Source organism: Tachypleus tridentatus, chromosome 13 (assembly GCF_004210375.1).
Source record: "Tachypleus tridentatus isolate NWPU-2018 chromosome 13, ASM421037v1, whole genome shotgun sequence".
Taxonomy (NCBI): Eukaryota; Metazoa; Arthropoda; class Merostomata; order Xiphosura; family Limulidae; genus Tachypleus; species Tachypleus tridentatus.
The window spans coordinates 228,237,915-228,265,764 of record NC_134837.1 but is presented as its reverse complement, the minus strand read 5'-3'; the positions used below and the strand labels follow the sequence as shown (position 1 = coordinate 228,265,764).

At 29.8% G+C, this 27,850-nt stretch overlaps 1 protein-coding gene across 7 annotated transcripts in view; it reads left to right on the top strand.

The window, feature by feature from the left end:
* Positions 1 to 27,850, top strand: part of LOC143240849 (unconventional myosin-VI-like) — a 107,844-nt gene that overhangs the window by 19,375 nt on the left and 60,619 nt on the right. For 4 of the 7 annotated variants that reach the window (XM_076484021.1, XM_076484020.1, XM_076484026.1 and 1 more), the window contains exons 3-10: positions 8,139 to 8,217; positions 9,130 to 9,250; positions 9,888 to 9,957; positions 12,075 to 12,148; positions 14,229 to 14,358; positions 21,829 to 21,993; positions 22,437 to 22,534; positions 23,191 to 23,355. In XM_076484021.1, coding sequence (XP_076340136.1) covers positions 9,137 to 9,250; positions 9,888 to 9,957; positions 12,075 to 12,148; positions 14,229 to 14,358; positions 21,829 to 21,993; positions 22,437 to 22,534; positions 23,191 to 23,355 — 816 coding nt within the window. In that variant the 5' untranslated portion in view covers positions 8,139 to 8,217; positions 9,130 to 9,136. The other 3 variants (XM_076484024.1, XM_076484027.1, XM_076484025.1) reach the window with 3 other exon arrangements.

Genomic DNA, 27,850 nt, shown 5'->3' with positions numbered 1-27,850 from the left:
GTGACTTGTTAGTAATAAGTTTAATGATAAACGAACAGCACACTCCAGTTGTTTTTAAAGTAACACATATATTCAAAACCAGTTAAGTGTATGCACAAATATTTCTTACACTATAGGGATCATAGTTGTTAAACACTATATAATTTTCTTTTTCTTGTCTAAAGTCCACTTAGTCCAATTCAATTGCTTTATAATTCAGTTGGCAAGCTGAACTATTTTTCTCCATTTCTATCCAAGTATAATTCACTTGCACTGTTGACTGAGTTAACCACAGTTGTATCCTGAACTTCTGATAAATACTCTTCAAAAAAAGAAACACAAAAGGCAAAATTTGAGACATTTTGTTGAAAAGTTTATTCTGGGTAGTTCTGTATGATGTGTGAAACATTGCACATTCACTGCTGAACATCCAAAGTCTGCAAAGGCGAAGTCCACGCTCACTAGGTGAAGTTTAACGTCACTCAACGTCAATAACGAGTATGTCCCCCGTGAGCATCAATAACTGCTTGGCATCTCCTGCCCATGGAAGTGATGAGATGACGAATCACATCCTGTGGAATGGCTGTCCACTCAGCCTGCAAAGCTGCTGCAAGCTGAGGTAGAGTCTGCGGTTGAGGTTGTCGCCGTCACAGACGTCGGTCCAACTCGTCCCAAAGATGTTCGATGGGGTTTAAATCTGGTGATCTGGAGGGCCAAGGAAGAACGTTGATGTTGTGATGTCTCAAGAAGACAGAGGTGAGTCGGGCTGTGTGAGGACGGGCGTTGTCATGTTGAAAAACGTCGTTGACGTTCATGATGGGTTGCACATGAGGCCTAAGAACCTCTTCAACGGTTGCGTACGGTCCGATCGGAAATCCTACACAGCCCTGGTATGGTTGAGGCATTAGGCGTCGCAATGGTGGTCCTATCCCGAAGGTGACGTAAACAGATGTCGCGTTCTTGTGCGGGCGTGGTCACACGAGGTGTGCCAGATCGTGGACGGTCACAAGTTGATCCATGTTGTTGGTGACGATTCCATAGCCTTGTGATTGTGCTTGGGTGGACATCACAGCTCTGGCAACATCTGATCGAGATTTGCCTGCTTCCAAGCGACCAATGGCGTTGTTGCGTTGTACTTCAGTCAGTCTTGGCGTAACTGTATTGCGTGTCGGTGGCTTAATGCTGAGCTATGGAAACCAAGAACCCGTCACTTTTATAGGGATTTTGCACATGTTGCACTTGCAGAACATGCAGATCTCTTAAACAAATTTATTGGACACGAATGTGTTTTGGCGAAAAATTCAACGTTTTCCTCCGTTTTCAATATGCACAACTTTGATTGTCATTTTGGTCTGACAATTGGTGCCTTAACACGTGTAACATTACATACTCTGAGCTTGTAACGTTATTACATATATATTTTTTTTAAATAACAAAAATATCCCTTTTGCGTTTCTTTTTTTGAAGAGTATAGTTTGATTTTTTGTACTTACAAATAATTGTCTGCCTTTTAGTTAAAGTCCAAAGAGGTGAGTTGAGTTAGGTTAGAACACCCTTTGAGAAGCCTATACTCTTTATCTCTCTCGAACTTTTAATTTCACTCTAATATAACAACCATTAGGCTAGGCCTGCACTGCTACAAAGGTTAACTTTATATTTTCTAACATTTCTTTGATTGAACCTCTCTTACTTGTGACTTTACTTGTATTCTACTTCTGCTTGTCTGATTGCAACTATTTATATGTCTGTCATTTAGGCCTTTTAGAAATCTCTGGAGTCTCTTTATCAATGGACTGTCAAGACAACATTTAATAGTCTCAACATCAGTGAATAGTAAACACAAAACAGATTAATTAATAATACTACTTACACTAAATAATCTTTTATATCTGACATATACATGGAACAAAGGTATCACCCAGATGAGAAAATAATTAAGATATTTATAAATAAACAGTGAAACAAATTAAAGTAACAGTAACACTTTCTTTGTTTTGTATTTATTAAAGTGATGCAGCTACTCTAAAGATTTTCCTGTCTGTGACTGTTGAAAATGCTTCAGTAAAATTAACTGATCATTAATGTTAAAACTATTTTAACCTAAAGCTCAACAGAAAAAGACAGTTTAAAAATTTATAGGAAAGCTTTGTAGTTAAAATAACATTTACGTACAAAATAAGGAATAACACATCACTCTAAGAACTATTCAGGTTTTATGATGGCCCTGCATGGCCAAATTGGTAGTGGATGGTGATGACCAGCTGCCTTCCCTTTAGTCTTACACTGTGAAATTAGGGATAGCTAGCACAGATAGCCCTCATGTAACTTTGCATGAAATTCAAAACAAAACAAACCTCTTGTGATTGCTGTTCATTTTATATGCTTTTTGACTATACATTGTATTTATACATATTTGTTCCCTTATGTTTTTGTTAATTTTTAATGCTTTAAAATTCATTTGATTAATATTTTGTTAGAGAACAAAAGAAGCAAATATTAATTATAGTTTTTATCATTTAAATTGAGTTCTGTACTTGGTATTACCAAAAATTTGCACTTAACTGACTGTTAAGCATATCTCCAAGGGATTTAATATTTCTTTTGAACTGCTATTGGCTAAGTGCTAAGTTATTTCCAGAATTGGGAAACAGTTTATCAGTAAACTTAAGATTATTCTTACATTTTACAGTTTGGATTGTGAGACCTAATTTATAACTTCTGCAAGATTTACAAATAAAAAAAAGAGAGACTCACAAATTTGTGCAAGTTTGTAAAAGTATCTTTATCACTCCTTAATGTTGTCCTACCCCAGAGAGTGAGTACAGATCCAGGATCAAAATGATTTAAGTGGGTAGATACTTATTGTGAGTTGCTATTGGCTAAGCTGTCTTAAGAAATCTGGAACAAAATTATGGCTAATCTTAAGAGTAGTGTTATTTTTACAATTTTGATTGTGAAATAAAACTTACAACTTTTGTAAGATCATGCAATAAATAGATGAACATGCTATTAACAGTAAGTACATGAGAAATCTTTATTTTGTATCATAAAAATACTCCTATGGCTGAAGATGAGAAGGGGGCTCTCTGGTATTGAAGTTAACTAATATCTAACAGGTAATGTAAAAGTTTCCTAAAAACAACAGGTTCCAGAATAATTATTCAGAAAATATATTTAACATGAACAGCAAAGGAAAGCCAAGCAAATAAACAAAATCTTTATTCACTGAAATGTCATGTCTTAACACAAAATTGCTTGGTTTTAACTTCTCATTGTCATTTTAAATGGCTGTTTGTGTAAAGAGGTTTTTGAAGAAAATTTGCACTGAATAAAGATAGCAAGAAGAATGTCTCATATTACATAATTTAAGATTAAAAATATCGGTAACTATTCCAACTAATGTGTTCAAGGGAAAGAATACCACACTTGTATAATTATCTTTGTCATCTTTTGAAATGGGCTTGTTTTTCCCCAGGAAGTATACACACACATTCTCTGTCAAACTAGTTGAAGCTTCTGTGGGATAGCATTTGCTCATGTAACCTTTATTAAAGGAAATTAATTATTACATGTTTATAATCATTCTAAGTCAGTTTTACAAGAATGACATTAATTTTCTTTACAAAATCTGCATGAAAATATATAAAAATGATATTATATGCTACTACAGACATTCTAAACTAGTTATGAAATGGTTAAATGTTACTTCGACTGTGAATTTCATAAGCCTTATACATGTGTGTAATTTTCTGCTTGGCTGCATATCAGTCAATCACAGCATAACCTGTTGTGTATGTCTGGTGGATTTCATTTGCACACAATAAAAGTATGACACTTTCATGTTATTCATCTTTTATAATATTATTTTTTCTCACTATTTTCATAATTATTTCTGGTACTGTATTTGTATCTTGATCCTGCTCACAGTTGAAGCAAAGAATATGAAAGAAATTGTTTCAGTAAAACAAAGTTGAAAATGGTGCCAATTGCTTTACAAAAACAGCAAAACTATACTTAAAATATCATCACCTTAACCCAATTTATTGATACTATCTCTCAAAATGTATAGCTATATGTGTAGAATAGTTGATGCCCAATTTTATTTTTCATCCTTAATACACTGCTTAACATTTAATTAACTTGTTTTGTGTTCTTTATTGATCATATATGAAAATAAAAGTCAACTCCTAAGAAACATGTTTCACAAATTCTTTTTTTTTTTCCTTAAGCCCAATTGTTGTGCTGAACACCTTAGCTTTGTCATTGCATCATCTTGTAGACTGTTCTTTACTTGAATGCTTTCATGTAGGTGTACATCTATATCTAACTAACATATTAAAAGTGGCACTCCTGTTATACTGTGGTGTACAAAAATATTATCGGATATTTATTTTATGTTGATAAAGGTTTATTGGCTTGTATGAGATTCTTACATTAACTGAGATAGTGATAAGATTTTGTTTTTTGTTTTTTAAGTGTCAACATTCCTAAAGTAAGCAACAAAGGAACTTAAGAATTTTTTTTAACATGAAGATACTTTAAAAAATATAAAAAAAAAATATTTTTCTTTCTCAAATTCCAAATTTAAACTTTGCTTAATGGTTTTTTAAACACTAAACAAATCTTTATTTGTTTAACTCATAATAATAAGAAGAAACTTAATTGAGGTAATAGGTTAAGTATCAAAGAAAATGTTCAGTATATAACTAATACATTTTAATATTAATGTGTATTATAAAAGGTACCCAGCAAAACTAGTGCTAAAATAGGACTTGATCAGGAAAGCACAGTATTAAGTACAATGTTAAATAGTTTTTGTATCTGTTATATTTTTATAGGTAAAAACTGTTCTTGAGGTGTATAGACTGTAATTGAACTTTTAATATATTTATTGATATTCTGTGCAGTTCACACATACTTGTACCTTGGGAGAACCAAACTAGGTCAAACAAGTTTACAGTTAGTCAACTGTAGCTAGTAATTATTCTTAAGTGAACCATCTAGGTTTTTAGTATAAGAGACACGCTAGGTATACGTAGCTTGAAAACTACATGTAGTGTCTACTTTAGAACAATGAAACCAGTAGAATAGAAGTCTAGACAGGTACATGTAGACCTACATCTGGAAGTTACTTGAGTGATACATATACCTGCACAAGTTAGTTGTACCCCACTGAGGTAGCTCTTTCTACTTGTGTATGTGTGTGAGGGAATTGAAGTCTACTTAGAAGATAATATTTGTTCAACCAAGTATGGTAAAATGTATGTATATACTTTCCTTGTTCATAGTGCCAGTAAATATTGGTGATGTCTTTTGAAGCTTTAAACTTCTTCTTTTAAATATTATTCATTGTGCATAATTTCATTAATATTTTGCTGAACAAATATAAGTAATTTTTCAGCATTTTAATTTATTTGTTTTCATTTCTGATTTAATTCTGTATGTTCTATTTAGACATGCTGGTACAAGTCCTATAACAGGTAACATAAAAGTTTAGCAGGGTCCATTGACTTCTTTTTTTGCAATAAAACATTGTACAATTCACTTGAACATACATTCTTTAGAACTACAGGCTATTGAACATACATGTATCTGAAAGTTTATGTGATTCTCCAGTCAGATATCTAATATAATTAGGATATACAAAATGCTGCTACTTTTTATTCACTAGTTAGAACATCGCTAAATGTTACAATAAACTTAATGTTTCTTCTCCATCTTTCCTTACTGTGGATATGTTCAAACTAAATGTAAAGTTATTGTAGAGATTATTTCATTTTAATTTGAATAGTAACCTATCATTGAAACTGAATCTAGCCAAAATGTCATATTCAGATAATCTAATTTTAAGTTAAGACATTTAAAAAGTTATTATTTTTATAATACCGAATATATAATATGTTCAAGAATAAGTAGCATTATTTTACAGTGTTTCTTTACATACTCATTAAACATTTCAAAAACTCTGAATAGGGAACTTTGTGTTATATATTTTAATATCAAGATATTTTTGTCATATAAATTAAAAACTTGAATTGAATTCCTTAAGTGTATCATACTTTTATGTTAAGTTTTATATTTTATGTTAGATCTGTACAAGGTTTAGAATTAAGTGCATATTAAATCTTGCAATCATGAAAAATCTAAGCTAGGTGTCAATTTCATTAATTAATATACATGGCATGTATTCAGAAAGCAATCAATAGATAACATATGTATTACAGTATATAGCATGTCGTGTTCACAAAACTGTGCAAGGTTGAATTATTATTTCCTAATTTGTATTAAAGGTATTGAGTAAATTCATCATTAGGTAACTTGATAATATTAAAAAGCCTAGTCTGTATGTATGAGAAATGTACCTGTGTGAATATATGGTAAAAAAAAGTTCTGACAGTGAAATTGTATGTAGTTTTATAGTTATACAATTCAAAGTGTATCAACTTAAAATTGATTTAGTTTGAATGGATTTAATAATAAAGTTGTATGTAGCTGTGTAATGATTTAAGCAGATAATAATACTAAAGTATTATATAGCTGTCAGGTGTAATCAAACAGATAGCACAGTAAAATTACTTTGTGTAACAACGCAATTCAAATGTGGAAGTATAATAGTATCTGTTTAGGAAAGTGATATGAACAGTTGCTCATAAAAATAGATTAGCTTTACTTGTGGTTCGAACAAATTTAGTCATAAGTTACTGTGCTTCTTTGTAGAATATTATTTAAATGGATATTGCAAAGTATTATGTAACTGTATTTTGATGCAAATTTGCATGACACTAAAGCAGTGTACATTGTAATATGGTTCTAACAGACATAAATGCCTAGTAGTGTCTGATTACTGTGTTCTAAGCAGATTTGATAACAAATTTGCTAAATTTTATGAGGTAATAATTTTACTAATGTTTTATAATAAAATTGATGATAACTTTAAGTAATTATCCTCTGCTCCAAGTGAGGAGGTAAATGCTTGATTGAAAGCATGTGTTTAAAAAGTTGACTGTTACAAGTGATAATCTGAACCTTTACTTGCACAAGCATGTTATGATCACAGTTCAAGTGCTTAGTCAATTTTAGGGTGCAGTGATATTTATCACTGGGACTGGTAAATAGTGCATGTGTTTCGGTTCCTATGATAGTAAGTTCTTTTTGATGTTCTTTTTAATTGCTGTAAGTCTATTATTACAACATACAAATTGTCTGTACAAACAATTTCCGAGGGTGACTTAATGTTATATGTTCAAAACTCCTCAATACTGTTTACTTGACAGGATTTAAAGTAAGTAGTGCTCGAATAACTTCATTTTTTTAGTTTTCTTCCTGTTGTTATGGTAACTAGTATAACTTTATTAGCTTCAGAATGTTTCTGTTCAAGAATTAAGAATCCTTTGTTACATATAAGTAATCACACTGCTGAGAGAACATAATAGTGGAATTACTTTCTGTATTTTTTATGTTAGATTTAAATAATATCTAATTCTACTTTTTGTAACTTTTAGAAATTCAAAAAACATTTTGAACACTTTTTTTATTTGTTTTGACAAATTATAAATTTTTCTTTACTTTTATTGTCCAGAAGATTTTGATTTCAATACATCTCCCCATCTGCTCCATACAAGTATTTTATGCTTAAGAGGCTGTTATGTAGGGCTACCCTTTTTCATATGAATGTTTAATGTGTGTGTGTGTGTTTGTGTTTACATATGTATTTCACATATAGGTTTGAACTATGTAAACAAATGCTAGAATTTTTTATAGAACTAATGTAAGATGTTTAGGTGAGTTATTTTATTGATGTTGCAGGAAATTATTCATTAATGTGTACAAATTGTTTTCTTGAACTTCTCTGTGATTGTTTTATTATTGTTGATTTACTACCACTAAAATATTTTCCTGTATTTAGTAACTTCTTGGATATCATGTGCAGTGTATTGTGTTAATAGTATGCATATATTTATCCAAAAAGTGTTAAAATCAGATTAATAATTTTGGGCATATTCACAAGTCCTTATTTTAGATTACATGTACTACAGTCATCTGTGTAATGTGTATGGATTTGTTTGCATGTTAAAGATTTCATTAATTATTTAAAATAATTCACATTCCTACATAAATGTTTGGAATTTTAAAGTTGTATTTTATTAATTTCATTTCAGCAAGCCTTTTTCTATAACAATTTGATACGTGATCCAGCTGGCAGAACTCACTTCTTTTGTTGATCCTTTCCTGTCATAGGTGAGACTTTAGTTATAAAACTGGAAAATTGTCATGCTTTGACAGTCTGTTGGTGCCTAAGGAAAGTAAAAAAAAAAAAACAATAAAAGACTGAATGTTTATAATAAATACTTTGTTCAGTTATGATAATTTTAATAACTCTCATCTGGAATCAGTTCATGTGTTTAGTTTGAAGCTATGGAATATTTTCATCAATTTTTGAGAGAAATGTGTGAATTTCTTTAAATAATGCTTATAGTTATTAGCATAAGTTAATTGAAGACATTTAAGTATTCCATATGTTAATAGAGTAAAATGCATTATTGTATAATATATCTATCCTGTACAGGATTTTAAGTTTATTTTATTACATTTTATACTGATGTTGAAAACAAAAACAACCTAGATTTGTCCTTGAAGTTGTTTAAAATGATACCAATATAAAAGCTTTATTTGAAGTGCTCTGAATGAGATGCTCATAATTTTGACAAAATTATAAAAGCAAAAGATCCACTTATGTAAAGTTTTTAAAATATCATCAGAATACATATATATTGTACTGAAGATCAATAACTTATGGTACAATCTGATAATTTCACAAAAACTTTGGGTGGAATTGGGATTTTTTTGTATGCATATATGTTTTGAAGTTTTCATTTTTAGAGGAAAATTGTGGCAGATTTTCATTTTCATTTGTTGAGAAACACAAAACAATGTATTTTGTTTTCAGCCAGGCATGGCCAAGTGGTTAGATTGCTAGACTGCTGCTTGAAAGCTCCACCCCTCAGTATACCAATAAAAATGCTTCACAATTTCAGCTATGGTATGGTAATACTGTTGTAGCATCATGTTGTCTCACTGACTGAAGATTTTAAGTTAAAGATAATTTAATGGTATTTTTTGTAATTAACACTACTGATTCATTATCAACAGGGAAGAAATGGATTCAAGTGAGGTCTGGGCTCCAGATCCCGTTGATGGCTACAAGCTTGGGACTGTTGTTGATATTAGTGAAGATTTAATTACAGTAGAGCCTTTACAATCTCCAAACCAAGTAATGCTTTGTTTCATTCTTTTCAGGCATTAATTCAGGGTTATATTTTTATCTTAAATAACATTTTAAATTCAATAAGTTTTTAAATTTTAATGAATATGTAACTAAACAAAAAGTTTACTCCATCTTTTTATTTGTATTTTCTTTGTAAATTCTGAAAAAATAATTTTGAATGATTATTTGCTGAAACCATAAGATGCAAAAGTAGAACTGTGTTCATTGTTTTGAAACCTCTGAATAAACTTACTGAATAATATTTTAATAAATTAAGAACAGCATAAAACCATAGAAACTTATTTAGTTTACTATTTTGAACATTTGTAAACATTTTTAGGTAAAATACTTTTATTAGGTAGAAATATTATGATGCATTTAATATCACTGGAGCCAAGAATATGGGAATATTGTTAAATTATGTGGAACTGATCAACAGAAATCTGAAAGTAATTTTTAATTAAAATGCATTACTTTGGTTATGAAATAAATGAATGTAATGTATTCTTTTGTGAGTAGTAGAGATGAATTGATGAAAGGATGTGATGAATAAAGTATATGATTTTCTAAGAATTAGAGATTTTAAGTCATTAATTAAAGGAATGTTTGTGCATAAAGTTGTTTTATTTACCTTTTTCAATAGATCATTACAGCACCTTATGACAGTGTATTTCCAGCAGAGGATGATAACAACAAAGATGTGGATGACAATTGTAAGATTTTAGTTTTAGTACATAATTCAATATGTTAGAGAAAATATTGTTTTTTGAATGTTAAACACATATGTTTATACATTTGAAACACATGGGCTAGTGCTGTAAGCCCAATCATATTTACTAATTATCTCCATCACCTTTAATGGTGGAGGTTATGCATACATCTCTGTGGTTGTGTTTGTCATGAAGATTTCTTTAAACCAGTTGAATGGATTTAGATGAAAATTAGTATACATTTGGACTGTGACTGAAACTTAGAAGTTATTATTTGTTGGGTCAAGGTCACATCAAGGCCAGGAAATCCAAAACATCCCTATATGTTAACATTGAAACCAATTTTCACAATATTTTTGCTTTATAGCTCAAAAATGATTGGATTTTGATAAATTTATTGCAACTATGTCAACTATTATTTCTTATTGTCCTGCCAAAAATGGTTCATTTTTGTATTTTGTGAGGGGCCAGTATGACTTGTGCTGCATGATGGAGGTATTTACTGTACTGAGTGCTTTTCTACTTAATTATTGATTTTGCACAAATAAATGCAGAGTACAAAGAGAAGTCAAATATCAGCTATTTATAATGCAACATTTTTGCTCAAGCAGTGACATTTGTAAATAATGTAAAAATATGAAATGTTTCATATAAGTTGAATAGTTTAAAATTGATTATTTTGTAATTGATTAAAACAAGGTGTAAAATCCACAAGAACGGACATAATCATAATTTACTGATGTACATTAAGATTGGAATAATCACAGTGACTGTAGTTTTTATTTTAAATACAATAAATAATAAATTTTAAAGTTAGAGATTCTAAATGCAAAGGTTGAATATACTCTTTGTATTGGAGAGTCATTTCTAATAAGTAATCTTATGTTATGTCACTGTACTTCTCTGTCAAAATATATTTTGTCTAATTTTTCAATAGCAGTTTTTATTTTTGATTAAAAGCAGTTTTCTTTAAAATGTTTTAAATTCTCTTTTCATATGTTGAGGTAGCCTCAAGAGCCTTCATATCCTGATTACATATTATTGAGTGAATGCAACAATTTTCTAAATAGACAGACTACTATTATAAAGAAAAAAAGATACAAATAAAACAGTTTAAAAGTAACATTGAAGTGATAGCTAGTTACTTGAAAAACTAAACAAACAGTTGGAAATAGTAACTAATTACTCATAGAAAAGTTTAAAAAATTGATACATTTGTTACAGCTATTTATAAAAAATGACAAAAGTTTCAAAAGTTATTTAAAACTAATATTTCACTAATAGCACAAAAGAAAAAAATTAAAAATAGTGTTAACCAGTTGTTTAAAAAGTAGGAGTCATGAAATTTTGTGTTAGCCAAAATGTGTAGAGTGTGATAGTTTTATTCATTTAATATCTTTTTTTTTCCATTCACATGCTAAACTTTGTAATATAGATAAATATGTATGTGTTTGTGTGTATGTGTGTGTGTATATATATATATATATATATATAAATTTTGTATATGTGTATATTCAAAACTTTTTAAGGTATATAGTTAAAAATGAGTTAACTTTTCTACAAGGTATTGTTTGCATTTAGATTTTTCTTATATATTTTAATTTTTGTAACATTTAAATTAGTTTTTGAAAGCACAAAACTTTAATTTTATTAACACATTTATTGGTTGATATGCTGAACTGGTGTGGAATTTTAAGAGATTCTTTTCTGAAATTATGTTGAAAGAGTTATATGAATTGACACATTCTTGTCACAATGACATTTTGGTAACATTAGTTTTGTTTTGTTTTTACTTTTTTTTCAAAAATTATTAAATATGGCCCTGAAAAATTGTATTCCAAAGTATAATATTTTGTATTTGTACACAATAAAGATTACAAGCCACTTTAATTGTATGGTTACATTTACATTTAGTCACCAGAAATTTGCTTATATCAGCTGTAAAAATTCTTTAAATATTTAAGCATTTTTTGTTTTGTACTAAAATGAATTTTTCTTTACTGTGTTCAGAACTTTGAGCTAATTTTTTGCAGGTTGATCTTATTTTGTTGTTTTTAATTTATTTACAGTGATTTTTGTCTTTTAAACAGTGTTAACACTTAGCAATTTATTCTGAATAGGTGCACTCATGTATTTGAATGAGGCAACACTGCTGAACAACGTTCGTGTAAGATACCAAAGGGATCAGATATATGTATGTATATTAGCATGAAAAACTTTTTTGTATTAGTTATTTCTCTTCAGGAGATTTAAATTTTTTTTTATTTCATGCTTTACAGTATAAAGTGATAATTCTTAGAACAATATTAATAAGTTGTAAAAATTAAATTTTGAATATAATATTTACTATCACAGAATAATTCAGTACAATATATTTGCAGGTTAATTCTAAAGTATATTTATCTCAAAATAATTAAGCTTTCAGAAAGGCTTGTTTTTTTGTTCTTCCTTGGGTGTTTTTCTGGATGAAGAGCTCATTCATAATATATAATGTTTATGACAAATAAGTGTAACATGAGCTTAGCCTACCTAGAAAGCTGAATGTGGCCTTGAATTTAGTATTCCAGACTATTAGTCTGATGGCTTTTGTTTGGTTTGTGCCTCATTACCACATATTTTTTTTACACCAGTGGAGGTCATATTTCTTGGATCTCTGAAAATGACTGTTCATATTTTTCATAATGTTAATAGCAACATTGCTAAGACACAACAAAAAATTATGCATTGTTACATTTATTCATTAAGTGATATAATATTAACATTTAATAATAAAACTCATCATTTTAAGTAGTTATCATTCTCATTTTTTACCACTACCAATTTATACAAAGTTAACACATAAATTGCTACACATCTGTTAATTTACTGAAAGTTTTAGAAGTATACTATTTTAAAACTTTTTATACTTATTAATAAGTATTCATGTACTTTTCTTAGAGCTGTTTATGTACTGTTGGTGATATATAGACCTTATTCATGCATCTCATTATCTTGATTGGTTATCTCTAGTTATACAAGATTAACTATACCCAAAAAAATGTTAGCACATGCATTGAACAGTGCTTATAAGTCAGTCCTACAAGACTGTACAAAATGGATGGGAATTAGAAGTACTTTCAGTTTTCAAACAGTCAACACTATAACCAAAAAAAACATTGATTGAAGAGGAGTATGTTATTCAGGATGATCCAGTACGACTGATAGACATGTACAATTTGCTCGTTACAGAATGACAGACAAAAAAAAACAGAGAAAACATGTAGCCACCAGTTGAAGTTGAAAATATTTTCTGGTTTCTCATCAAAATGCCAGACTATTACATGTTTCAGAACATGGAATAATATCAAACTCTTCTGGCATATAATTACTTTAGGTCAGGTTTTATGCATAATATAAGGTATCATAGTTAACAAGTTCTTCATGTTTGTGTCATGAAAGCAAATATTCTTCTATACACTAAGGAAGTTAAATTTTAACAATGAAGTTAATCATCTTTAGATAATGAAGAGAAGCAGATGCTGTTGTTTATGCAAATTGCATTTGTCATGCTGAATAAAATAATTTTATTCATTAACACTTCTGATATGTGAAATTATTTAATTATTGCTAGCAATTATGAAAGGCAAACTGAAATAATCAAATCTGTCATAAGCAATAATATTATCAGTTGTTTCTGATGTAATAACATACAATCTACCAATCAGTAGATCCCATTTCACCAACAAAAAGTATTATATATTAAAGTAATGGATATGTTGTAAATTACTGGTATAAATGTTACTTTATTAGGTCAGAACTTTGTGTATTGCACTCCTCACTGACCTGAGGCTCTGATGTTGAGGAAAGAGCCATGCTGTGGCATGCAGCACACTAGGTGTGAGGTCAAGATGCAGTTTTGTTCTTCTTACTGGAAAAGCATACCATAGGGCTAGTACAAAAATATTTGTATAAAATTATTGTGTGTCTTATAATAAGTGAGGTAATGTCACACAAACTGCTGATTAATGATTAACACATTGCATTTTCTTTATTACCATTACTGTCATTGTATTACAGGTGTTCAAAATGTTGAACATCTGTTTTCTTTTTATCAGTCATTGAGCATCATTTGCACATAACATTTTGTGCCAGGTGAATAAGGTCTATACTTGTTTTCAAAAGTTTCTAAAATACTCTTTTCTTCTAATTGATATAAAATGTATATTATATTCCAGTTATCCATCTGTTTTTTATTTAAATTATAGTAAATAATGTATACTAATTTGAATTTTCAGACATATGTTGCCAACATATTAATTGCTATCAATCCCTATTTTGAAATAAAAAACTTGTACTCGTCAGACACAATTAAAAAGTACCAGGGAAAATCACTAGGGGTATTACCTCCTCATGTATTTGCAATAGGTAAGAACTTTTGTCAAATGTGATGTTTTAAACTTTTTTCTTGTTGAACAGTATTTTTTAAAAGAATTTTTGTAGACGTAATGTTATTTCTTGGCTGTTTCGCAATGTACTCTTAGATATTACTTGAATAATGAGATCCAAGTCATTATGGTGCAAATTTTAAAGTTTTTTTATAACTGTGATTTGATTGTCAGAGAATTAGTTGAACATATGCAGAAAATTAATAATTTTTTATTATACTTATGGAAATTGTATAATTTGAACCTAACAAATGGTTGCTTTTATTCTTAATAAAGTTTTTTTTTACTTTAATCATAGTATCAAAGAGTAGAAATAGAGATACATTTATTTTGTGTAATATCTGAAATATCTTTTTCTTACGAAATATGATGTCTACAGTAATTGCACCTTTAAAAGTAATAAACCATAGGTTGACTTTTATAACAAAAATAGATATTGGCACTATCTATGAAAACAACTCTCTTTATTATCAACTGAAATGGAGACTTTAGTGAAGGTAGCTGATATTTAAAAGTTAAATTTACCTTCATTTGTATTTCACTTGTGTGCATTATTACATTTCAGTTGAAATAATTAAAATTGTACTTTAACTATGTTCCATTTGAATAGTTCATTTTGGATTTTGAATCAAATGTGTGTAAAAACATGTGTTTTATGTTTGCAGTAAGTCACTGCCCAAAAGGTCATTTACTCAGTATCAAACTCATCAACTGTTTACCAAAAATGTAACTTAAGACTGAATAACATTACTTAAGTGCCTCCCCACACTTTACCCCACTTGTCTCAGGTGAATGTCAAGGTCAGTTGTAGTTCTGTATTCAAATACATATAAACCTGTTATGATACATTACAGTGTGTACCTGATGATGTCTATACTGGGGAACCATGCTGTGAATAAATTATGTATTTGTGAAATATACAATTGTTTTGGTTTTCTCAGTTTTTGAAATACATAAATTGGTTACCTTTATATTGAAATATAGTTGCACTTAAGCTTTGTATTTCATTTGAAATAAAGTTATATAGCTGTAGCTCCATTTAAGTCTCTTTTTGGCTAATCTGAAGGCATTATCAGCTTGTGTATCTTTATATGCTGATAAAACTGTCTCGACTTTTACTCCTTTATCCATTTGTAATACTACTGTGCATTTTTAGATCTGCTCCTGTAGTCCTTTCCTAAAAAACCACTGCACAGTCTCATCTTTGCTTTTTGGAATCACTATTGTCAGCATGAGGATAATCAGCCTTCTACTTTTCAAGCTTTTCTGTGAAAGTGTACAGAGCCACAAAGCCAAAATAGACCTCATAAGTGCTGAGAACAAAGGCAATATATATAAAAATGCTTTACGTAGATCCACTTTTGTACAACCATTGATTTACTCTTTGTGATGGTATGTATTATGGAAAGTATTCACCAATGCGTAATCAACTTTGCATAGGATGATAGATTTGGATTGATGCTGACCTGGATTTTAATCTTATAAGTCATTCTCAAATTCACAAAGATCAACCAAGACCAAACTGAATGAAATATACTTTTCCTTAGTTTTGTTATACACTTGACTTCACTTTTCAGGAAAAACTAATATTTAGTGAATGGTATATTTATTTTTTTAATAAGGTACATTACCTCTACTTACATAAATAGCTATTCTTATTTAGTACTGCCCTTTAAGAAAAAAATTTATGCATGCCACAAGCCTTCTATCTTCTCTCCATTAGAATTGACTGATTCTAATGTATCTCTGATGCAATTCATCGTGTGTCAACCCTGCACCAATAGGAGTGCCATGTACAATCAATGCTTAGAATTTATTATGCCTTTTTTCAGCTCAAAATGGTTTATGAATATCTATTTTAAACCTCAACCAGAGAAATATGTATTGTAGCTTTTAGGTCCTTAAGTTATCAGGAGCATAGTGCACAGAAGTCACACAGAGAATCCTATGAACCTTCACTTGATTGATATTCACAACATTATTTTCAATTTTCTGCAATCAGTGCGACAGCATTCCACCTAGGATAGTGGTTGCATGCTCCTTTGGACCATGCATGCTTCTTGAAAGTAAATGGTCAGCTTCCACTTTTATAGTCAAGCAAACTTATGTGAGTTGGCCAGTCACTGGGATTAGTCAATGAATTTGTTGATCAGTCTATCTCTCTGTAGCTTGTTATTATTCCCCACTATGATGTTACAGTGAGTCTCCTGATTAAGTTTAATACACCTGACTGGAATCACCAGCTTCTTTTTACCAACATCTCAAACATTTCTTCCATAACAGTCTTTATGGGAGATTATACAGGTTTTGTCATTATTTTCTGCATCTCTGTCATTGCCCATGGAATCTGTGTATGTTCTACATAATTTCACTTACTCTGAATCATACAAAACCCTAGAAATGCCATCACTTTATTGCCTATTTGGGTTTTGTTATCTCTTTGAAGGCCCTAAAATAAGTTATCAGCTTCCATTATTTTTTTATTTTAAATGTGCACAAATAAACACCATCTTAATCATCTGTTTGTCTAGTTCTCACTTAATTTTCAGTTTTGTTGAACTTTGTAGGGATGAACTTACTAATATTGTTAAATCACTGCTCATTCCATATATTGATATTAAAGAATGTCATTTGGGAATCAGTGGACAATTTGAGATGAATAAATAGAATAATGACTCTCTTTAGATCATGCCTATCATCAGTGATTGACAATTTAGTTTTGCTAAGATCATAGACAAGTCATTCTAACAATGGCTGTGCATTAAATAGCCATAGTCATGTCTCATATCCTTTTCTCTTTTAAGGGGATGACCTGCTAATATGTAGGTTGTGTGACATGTAAATCAGTTTTAGACATATACATGTCAAATTGTTCTTCTAAAATTCATTCATATCTTTGAAAATGATGGTGCTGTCAAAATCTTCATTGTTCTTTATGTATAGACCATAAGCCTTTTAATTTGATTTAATATTACCTTAAAATGCTTTAACCTCCTTGATTATTTTTCTACTTAATTTTTATAAGTTAGTTTTATTATTAATTCTAGTGTTAAGTAAAACCATTGGTGCAACTAGCTAAACAAATTTCGACAAAAGAAAAGATGCAATAAACAATTTACTTTGTTTGTAAAAAGTAAGGGTCATTCCATGTCAAATCATCCAGATTTTGGAAAATTTTCCAGGTGACCCCCTCAAAATTCACATGTGCTCATCTACCCATATAATGAAAAATTGCCAAAGATTAGATCAATATCTCTAATAGTTTCTGATTTACAGCCCTGTAATTTTTTTTTTTTTTTTTTGGCAAATTCATTTTCGGCAACTTTGGCAAGAGCAGTGGTGGTAGAAGGCTGAAATTTGCTACACTGACTGAATTAATTCACAGAATTCAAAAAATGGTCTCAAACCAACTTTATCTCTCTTAGGATTTGTATAGTGAGGCTGTAAAATCATCTGAAAACCCAAAATCATAAAAAACATTGGTTTATTTAATAAGCCATAGCTCTAAGACTTAATATGATACAAAGCTGAATTTTTTTTTTCAAATTTCCTATAACATATCAGTTGATAAATCAGCAATTGTTGTAATTAAAAGTCTGTTAGATCTCCTGTAAAAAAATTTAGTTACATGCAATTTTTTATGACATAGCTAAAAATAGCCCTACTTCAGGCCACAGTTTGATCATGTCACCAGTTATTCAGCCTTTTCAGATTTTTAGCATATATTCTTACATCTCTGAATATGATCTACAAAAAAAAACAAGATGGTGTTCAACCTACTTTTAGAGTTATAATTTTTTAAAGTATCCTCTAACCATACGTTTTTTATTTTTTAAAAAAGTTTAGTTCACGTGTGTTACTGTGTGCAAATATATCCAGACAATTTTGAAAAATATTATGAATCCCATTGAAATATTCTAATCAGCCTTTACCATATATTCTTACATCTCTGAACACGATCTTAAAAAAATTCAAGTTTGTGAAAAATAATTAATTAACAGGCAGCCTAAATAAAATAATTGATTTATTTGAATTACATATTTGTAAACAAAAATTGGTTGTTTAGGAGTGTAGAGGTTTTATATCTGCAGTCACTGTAGGAAACCATGGTCCTATTGATTGCTTCAGTTTTACTCAATGTTTTACACAAAAATTTACTTCTGGTAAAAACTGTCAATTCAACTGAATATGTAAAGTTCAATGAGGAAAGTACCAAAAGTATTTGCCTATTCCTCAGCAAACTGATATTAGTTTAACTTCACATAAACAATTCATTTGCAATATTAATTTAATTAATTATCATATACTGTATGACCAGTGACTTTTTTCCTCACATCATCCTGAAACATTAGAAATCTGTCCAAACACATTTGGTTACATTGCACAAGAATGGCTAGATTCTTTTAATAATTGAAGAAATTTTGATGATGACATAATCTTAATTTACTGTGCATTAATGGATCAGTATAAAAGCCAGTGACATAATCTCAGGGGTCATCAGACCATTATGACCACTGAGATGGAGGGTATGCATGATTTACCTGAGTGCAGTATAGGAACTCATTTTGCTGATTCATGTCACTTAAAGAAGTATTACCATAAAACTGGACTAAAAAGATTAGATTCATTTTCCACTGAAGAAATAACACTTTTAACCTGGAGATCAGATGTTCAACAAAATAATTTTGATTCAGTGTGTTTTCATCGTAAGAAGAAATCAAGAAACGAATTGTTCTCATGGCCTGCAAGGTCATGTAAAGATGAAAGTTGGATTCCTTTCCAACATATTCTTTGTCTGATAAGTGCACCTACCGTGTAAGACAGTAGTGCTCGCCACTATGTTCTAAGTCAAAGTGATCTCAACATAATCAAACTCAAACTTCAGAAATTTATTCAAGCTGTCTGAACAAAGCAATGTTTATTTGCTGTTGTTAAGGGTAATTTATCGCCAAAGCAGTTTTTGAAACATTTCATTGTCATGATTATTGTAGTTTGGTGTGACTATAATCTTTCTCAGTTATGCCCCTATTTTAGCATTGTGCTTTTTGTGTCTCATTTACCTTTGTATTTATTATATTATGAATCTTAAACTCAGCCATATCTGCATAACTGTAATGCATACACAATATATTTACATTGCCATGTGAACTAACTAGTTATGCCAATAAACTTGTTCAGAAATGAATTAATTCTTTCTTGTTTCTTACAACTTCATTATTTAACATTGTGAATAGCTAGTTAGAATATTTCAGTGGGATTAATAAAATTGTGACAGGTATTTTTCAAAATTGTATGGATATATTTGCACACAGTAACACACGTGAACTAAATTTTTTTAAAAAATAAAAAAACGTATGGTCAGAGGATACTTTAAAAAATTATAACTCAAAAAGTAGGTTGAACACCATCTTGTTTTTTTTTGTAGATCATATTCATAGATGTCAGAATATATGGTAAAAATCTGAAAAGACTGACTAACTGGTGACATGGTCAAACTGTGGCCTGAAGTAGGGCTATTTTTAGCTAAGTCATAAAAAGATGCATGCAACTAAATTTTTTTACAGGAGATCTAACAGACTTTCAATTACAACAATTGCTGATTTATCAACTGATATGTTATAGGAAGTTTGAAAAAAATCAGCTTTGTATCATATTAAGTCTTAGAGCTATGGCTTATTAAATGAACCAATGTTTTTTACAATTTTGGGTTTTCAGGTGATTTTACAGCCTCACTATGCAAATCCTAAGAGAGATAAACTTGGTTTGAGACCATTTTTGAATCCTTTGGGATTAATTCAGTCAGTGTAGCAAATTTCAGCCTTCTACCACCATTGCTCTTGCCAAAGTTGCCCGAAAATGAATTTGCCAAAAAAAAATATTAAATTTTACAGCGCTGTAAATCAGAAACTATTAGATATTGATCTAATCTTTGGCAATTTTTCATTATATGGGTAGATGAGCATGTGAATTTTTTCTAGGCATTCTGTGGGGGTCACCTGTAGCACCCTGGATGATTTGACATAAGGATTTCTGACATATGAAAACAGAACTTTTTTCACGTATTTACTGGTGGTGTAACTACAAGTTTCTAAAGAAATTTACAAAAACAAGACAATATTTTTGTAGAACCTTTCATATTGTAGTGTGTTATAAATTGTGATATTACAGGATTTAAACAAATCAATTGTTGTTCAATTAAGTAAGGTGCTGCTTGAAATGCTTATTACAAAGATGAAGTACAAATATCTCATGAATTCTGTAACTTTTATGTTACACAGAAAAGTATTTTAAACTGAAAACTCAATAAATGGAACTTGTGTAAAAATTTAAAGTTCAAAAAAATGAACCAACATTAAAAAACATGATTTTAAAGGGTACTGATTTGGAAAAGTGACATAAATAATTTATATGTGCAATATCTCATATGCACTGCCTGTGAATTTTTTTTTGTGATTGGATTGTTGAAAGAAGAGTTGGAAAACCTTCATTTGTGTACACTAGATAGAATATGGAAGGGGTGTAGGAAGAAATGGTATGGTTAGGACACCACATAAATTGTAATGGTGTTATAAGGTTCGAAAATCATTTTAATAGAATATATTAAACCTCTTTTTTTTTATTCAAATGTGTAATCTTTCATTTCTTCAAAGTGCTTTTAAGTTTTAATAATATATGAAAACGTTTATATCAATGTAGTAAAGGTTGCAGTATGCAAGTTAAAACATTAATTTTTTGATTGAAAGCTATTTTAAGCTATAGAATTTTAGTGACACTGCTATATCTTCAAAGGATGAATCTGTATCATAGGTTTAAGTATTATTTATTTGCTATCTATTTTTTACAGTAGATTTATGTAATGTACCTTGAATATATACATTCCAACTTCTAAACTGGTGGTGTCTTCTGGTGGAACAGTGGTAAATTTATAGACTTACAATGCCAGAATCCAGGGTTCAATTCCCCACAGTGAACACAACGAGTAGTCAGTGTGACTTTACTCTGAAGCAAAGAATCAACTAAATTAGTGACATTAGTTTTAGTGGGATTGATACTTAAAACAGTTTCAATGGAAATCCTCAATGTTACAAAAATTTGTTAACCTAAACAAGCTTAATTCTACTTAACATTGACAAGACCAGGCTTAAATATGAATACATCAGTATGAGAACTAAGATTGTCTGTGTTCATTTTTCACTAGGGGAAAGATTTGAATCACTGCTCTTACATACCTCACTGATTTTAAATGTTTAGTGTACTAAGTTGGAGAAATGTGGTGAAATATACCTTCAGTCATCTGTGATTTTAATCCTACTTATTAGGCCTAATATAATGCTTCAGTGCTACATTTGATTAGGTTTTCTAACAACTACTGTTTAGAGTTCTGTATACTATTGATAATTTTCTATAATGTTTTTAACAACATTTAACTGAAGAAACTATTGACCAATAGGTGACAAAGCTTTTAGAGACATCAAGACCTGCAAACAGAGTCAGTCTATCATTGTTAGTGGAGAGTCTGGAGCAGGAAAGACAGAGTCAACAAAATACATTCTTCGATATCTCTGTAAATCCTGGGGTAGTCATGCTGGGCCCATTGAGCAGAGGATCCTTGATGGTAAGCCTTACATAATTTTTCCATTCTGATTGATATTATACAGTTATTTAGAATGCAAGTATAAATCTCAAGGAAAGTATGTACATTAAATGGAGCTTCTAAATTATTGTATATTAAACATAGCTTTACCAAAAATCCCTTGTAATTATTACATGAACAGTATAAACAACATAAGTGTTCTTTGTTGTTGTATCAACTTTTTCTTTTTTCTTCTGTATTTCCATTTTTATGAAGAAGAATTTATGGTTTTATCAAGTAAAGTATAAGTAACCTGTTTATTGAAGTAAAAATAATTAGAACCACAATGAATCTTTAGTGATATGAACTTGTGGGAGTTGTGATAACATAATATTTTTTTTATCAAGTGAAATATTCATGGTGTAAAAAAAAAAAAAAAACATTATAATGAGCAGATGAAATTATTATTATTTTTTTTGTTCTAGCCAACCCTATTCTTGAATCTTTTGGTAATGCTAAGACTGTACGAAACAATAATAGCAGTAGATTTGGAAAGTTCATTGAAATTCATTTTGACAAAATGGTAGGTGATGCATTCTGTGTTTTTACTTGTATTTTATATAATATTTAATTTTTTTCTCTACAATAACTTCAACAGAAAGTAAGTACTGATTGATATCATTACAAGTGAACTCATTCTTTAAGCCAATAAAGTAATAAAGTTGATCAGTTAAAATAAAGCACAAACAGAAGTTCTACATAGTTTAAATTTGTTATGACAGTTGGTAGACATTTATACAGATGTTGTATCTTCTATGAAAACTGTCAGACTTATAAAGAACTTTATAAGAATTTACACCTATACTTGAATAAACTTTGTAATGTTTTATACAACTTATTAAAGTAATAAATAAATAAAGTCAGTGAAAAAAGCATGTAGAGTATTAGATATAATATTAAACCAACGTGCACAGTGTATTAGATGTTCAGTGATGTTACATGAATGTATCTCATACTGGTGTAATAAAATTATAAGCAGGCATGGGCAGTGTATTAGGTGTAATAAATTAAACTGACATATACCATTTATTAGACATAATACAATATCCAGTCAGCACGTGTAACTTATTACATATATTGTGATGTTAAACAAACATGTAAGTTTATGAGATATTATTTAAATTGCTTACTATTCACAGCATGTCTTGATTTTTATAGTATGTAAATACATTTTTTCAGTATTCTGTAGTAGGAGGATACATCTCTCACTACCTACTTGAGAAGTCTAGGATCTGTAGTCAAAACAATGGGGAGAGAAATTACCATATATTTTATCAGATGTGTAGTGGAGCACCTGAGCATCTGCAGAAACAACTAAAACTTGCCAGTCCTGATGCTTTTGAGGTAATCATTAGTTCTGTCACTGTCAAAAGCTCCAAACAAGTAATTTGTTTATTAAAGTTAGCACACATACATTTCCTTACTCTTAAATGAGAAGACAAGAAGTTAAATTCTCTATAGTAAATTAGTTGATGAATTAGTTTGATTCTCAATTTATGGATTACTAGTATCTTTTTTTTAAATATATATACATAAACTTTTTAAGTTATTTTGTTTTAATAGATGAATGTATTATTGTGTCACAGTCTCTTCTGACTTGGTATTTTAAGCTAGACATATTTGCAGATTTGTTGATGTGTCCTTTTCTTGAACTGAAAAGTCAGACCACTAAACATAAATGTTTTCACAACAATGCAACATTGAATTTTGCCAAACTTTTTTTAAAACATATTTTGTTTGTTATATGTATCTCATTATATCAATATTTACTGGAAGTAGTATTAAAGTGCATATTAAATCTATCCTACCCAGTTGTGGCCATTCTATCCTTAGAGCAAATTTGCTCATGCAATTAAAACAAAATCTATATAGGAAACAAGCTTGTAGTCATTCTTGTCAACTTGCCATTTTTCTATATATTTTTTATAAAAAAATTTCAGTGTTGAAGTTTGTTCAATAAAATTGTTTATTTATTTATTAGATTTTACACACATAAAAATTATAAATTTTCACTTTGGGTTGATTCCGGCATGTTTGAAACAAAAATGTTGTTTGTGAATTTTTGCAATTTTTTCTGAGCATAATATGGCTTTATAGCTCCCTAGAAGAAAACTAAAACAGATTAGAACAAAATAATGCCAATTTGAACCTGGTAATTTCAATGGAATTGTAGTTTTATTGATTGTAGGAAGTCAAAGCTACTCAACTTTGGTTATCTAAGTTTTCAAAAGCTGTTAGCTAGTGATATAAGCACATAATAAAAGTTTTCTTTTCAGTTATAGAATCTGATATAGCATTAAGTTAATGAAGACTTATATAAATATTGCAAAACAAAAGTGATAAATGTTAAGCTTGATAATGTGTTGCTAGAAGAAAAGATGATCATAAACAACTTCAGTCACAATTACAAACTTGATCTTTTTCTCAAAGAATATTTTATCATTACATACTTCATGTGAATTATAATATTGCAATATGATAGGAAAATAAATGTTTTTGTGGAACAAAATGTGGTACTCCTGGTTAGATCATTTTGCACTTGATCCTATTCTATTTCCTTGACAACTACAATGTTTGTAAGGCTTATGAGTCTAAGTAACTGCTTGAGTGAGAAATGAAAACTGTCAAATAGAAATGCAAAAACAAATTATATAACTTAATATAAAATGGGATCAAAAGTTTAATTAAATTAAACCCTCTGATTACCCTGTCCACTCAAATACTTTTTACTTCACATGATGCAAAGTTTTAGTGTCTCACAAGCGAGCTACTTGTATTAATTGTAATAACTTGTGGGTAATGTATTTTGATAGTATAACATTAGCTAAACATTCCCTAAGTAATTTATAACTTATAAGCACATGGACAGGAGCTAGTCATGGTTCAAAGGGCAATAAAACAATAACATTTAATTATAAATAGGTATACACTGTTACAAACTTAGAGATAATTAGGATAAATGAATGGGTTTTATATTACAATATGAAGTCATTAAAGAGAGAAAAAAAATGGAAATTTATGTATATATATGTATTTTTGTAATTATGAGGTCGGTCAGATTTACCATTCCCATTTTGAGTTAGGTTAGAGAAAATAACATAAATTATTAAGTTTTACTGAAAATAAGTATTTGAAATGCATTTAAGAGGTCTTAGGAATTGCACAATGGAATTTTGAGATTAGGAAAAGCATTTTTAATTTTAACAAAAATTACTTTGCAAATGGTCTGCTCAAAACAAATACTCAATATATTTATGAACAAATATTTTTATTAGAAATACTTCACTAAAATATAATTTTTTTTCTGTGTTAAAGACTTATGAAATACTGCCAAATTTATGATGATACACATACTATATTGAAAGTTCAAAGTATTAAATATATAAAAAGTAAACAAGTACAAGGAGGTCACATGATTACTCAAATGGGCTTGACTCCATGTTGATAGAGTTAATAAAGAGCCTTACAATGCAACTAAAATGAAGGCAAATGTGACTAAAATGTATTATTTGGTGGACAGAATTATTCTTATACATGCCATTTGACAACTACATTTTCTGTCAGCGTACAATTTAAATTTCGGATGCACATTCTACTTCCAATCCACCTTTCCTTTTCTTCATCATCCCAAACTTCCTGCAAGGACTGACATTTTTTATTTCAGTCCTTTTCATTTGATTTGTAAAAAAACACATGCAAATGTGATTATGTGTGTTATAATATGCCTAAGGAGAGCAGAAAGAAATCATTTTAAGGAGGTTTATGCTTGTGGCTCAGAAAACTCTGATGAAAATCTTGTAAAAATAAAAAAGAAGTAAGTTGTGTACTTTATTATTTCTCATAGTTTGATAAAATTAATAATTCTGCTAAGATATTTGTAATGCTATCCCTATTTCCACAGGTACCTTTTATGGCTATGACAAACTTTATGTTAAATTAATTTATATTAGTTTAAATATTAAACTACTTTATGTTATACCAATTACAATAACATAACAACTTAGCTAATAATCCATATTTTAGTAGTATATTAGTTTTGACTTCTAATTTTACAAGGCAATATTTTAACAAATCCTGAATTTTCCTCAGTGTGACACATGACATATTTTCTCTCAACATGTCATCATTCCTATTTTATCTGCCACCTCTTGAAAATGTACATAATTAAATGTAAATTTACTTTCTATAACATTGTCATTGTCCAGTCGAATCATATTTAATATAGTCTTCAATTTTGTTCAGTTACAGAGCTGTTAAATAGAAAATCTATCAGATCCTCTCTTTCGTAATTCATAAATAGTTCTCTCTAACATTTAGTTATGTATTCTCTATAACCAGCAGAAACTCAAGGCTTTCATCTATTAAATGATGCATTGTATGATGTATTGTTCTGAATGGTTAAATCTCAGTTTCACTCAAAGTACCAACATTGCTCCTGTTAGAAAGTCAACAACAATCTTGGGTTAATTTATAATGACTATTGCAGAGATATAAAGTGAGAAATATTTTGAGAGGTAAGAGAATTTTGTCTACTTTTTGCAAGTTGTTAGTCTGTATTTTATGGTGCATTATTTAATTAAGGAAAAATTAAGTGCAATATAAGTAGTATAAAAAAATTAGAGTTAACCTCCTTTGATAATTGAGAGCAAGAAAGAAGATTGAGTAACTATTTTATTTCTTGTTTGTTATCTTTATTCTTTATGTGTAATTATAAAAGTAACTAAGGTGCAAAAATATGGATCTTTTTAGGTTACCTGAGATTCAATTAATAATAATGTAACTAACATATTTCATGAGGTTTGCATGCAAGCTGTGGGTACTACTTGTAGTACCACCTGGGTATTGTAATTCAATAGCATAAGGTGAGATGCATGTGCACCAAATGATTTATAACTTTTAATGGCACAGACAGTAGTTAGTAATGGTTCAAAGGGCAGTAAAGCGACAAAATTTCATTTTAAATAGAACCATATACTGCAATCATGTAGCCTTTTTCTTATCCCATTCCATCATTCCTCAACTTTGTTCATTTATTGAAACAAGTGAAGATATTTTTAACATTGGCTTATCTTCCACTTCCATACTCTGGGTTCTTTCAGTCATTTTTTACATTGTTGTTATTGGGTGGATTTGTCAACTACATTTTCTATTACTGCTTTGTGTTTTTTTTCCTTCACTCTTCAGTTTTTCTGATTCTTCTTTCTTCACTCTCTCTCTCTTCCAACTGTTATAGCTGATTGAGATCTTAATGGGATTTTGTAAGTTTCACACATGTTTGAGTTGTTGGCTTCTTGTTCTTTACACCATCTTTCTTTGAAAACATACTTGCCTGTGGTTGTCATTGGAATACATATGCCATCAATGCTTTTACAACTCACTTTCCTTGTACTTATTTCTTCCACAACCCACTTTTCTTCTCTAATTTTAGCTGTTTGAGAAAGTTATCATTCTTTCTTTTCTATCTTCCCCTCTTTCTCCTCAATGCTTGTTTGGACCTGGATTTCCTTCTGTGTCCAGTTTGTACTGATCAGTGTTATTTGAGATTAGTGTCTCCTACGTAAAGTTCTCATCATTATCATTTGTTTCTTCTGTACGATTCCTCTTTGTCTACAGACTTAATTGCTTCCTTCCTTTACTGACCAGACGTGCCAGCTTCTCCAACTGGTGTATTCATTGCATCAAATTTGTCACCTATTCCACTGTCTTGTGTCTCATTTTTGCTAATCCTAGGATTAGATATTGCAATCTGGCATGTAGTCAAATCCAAACCATCTCCCATTCTTTTCATCATCTGGCTGTGTTATCTCCTGTAGATGGCTGTTGTTGTCTTCCTGGTTAT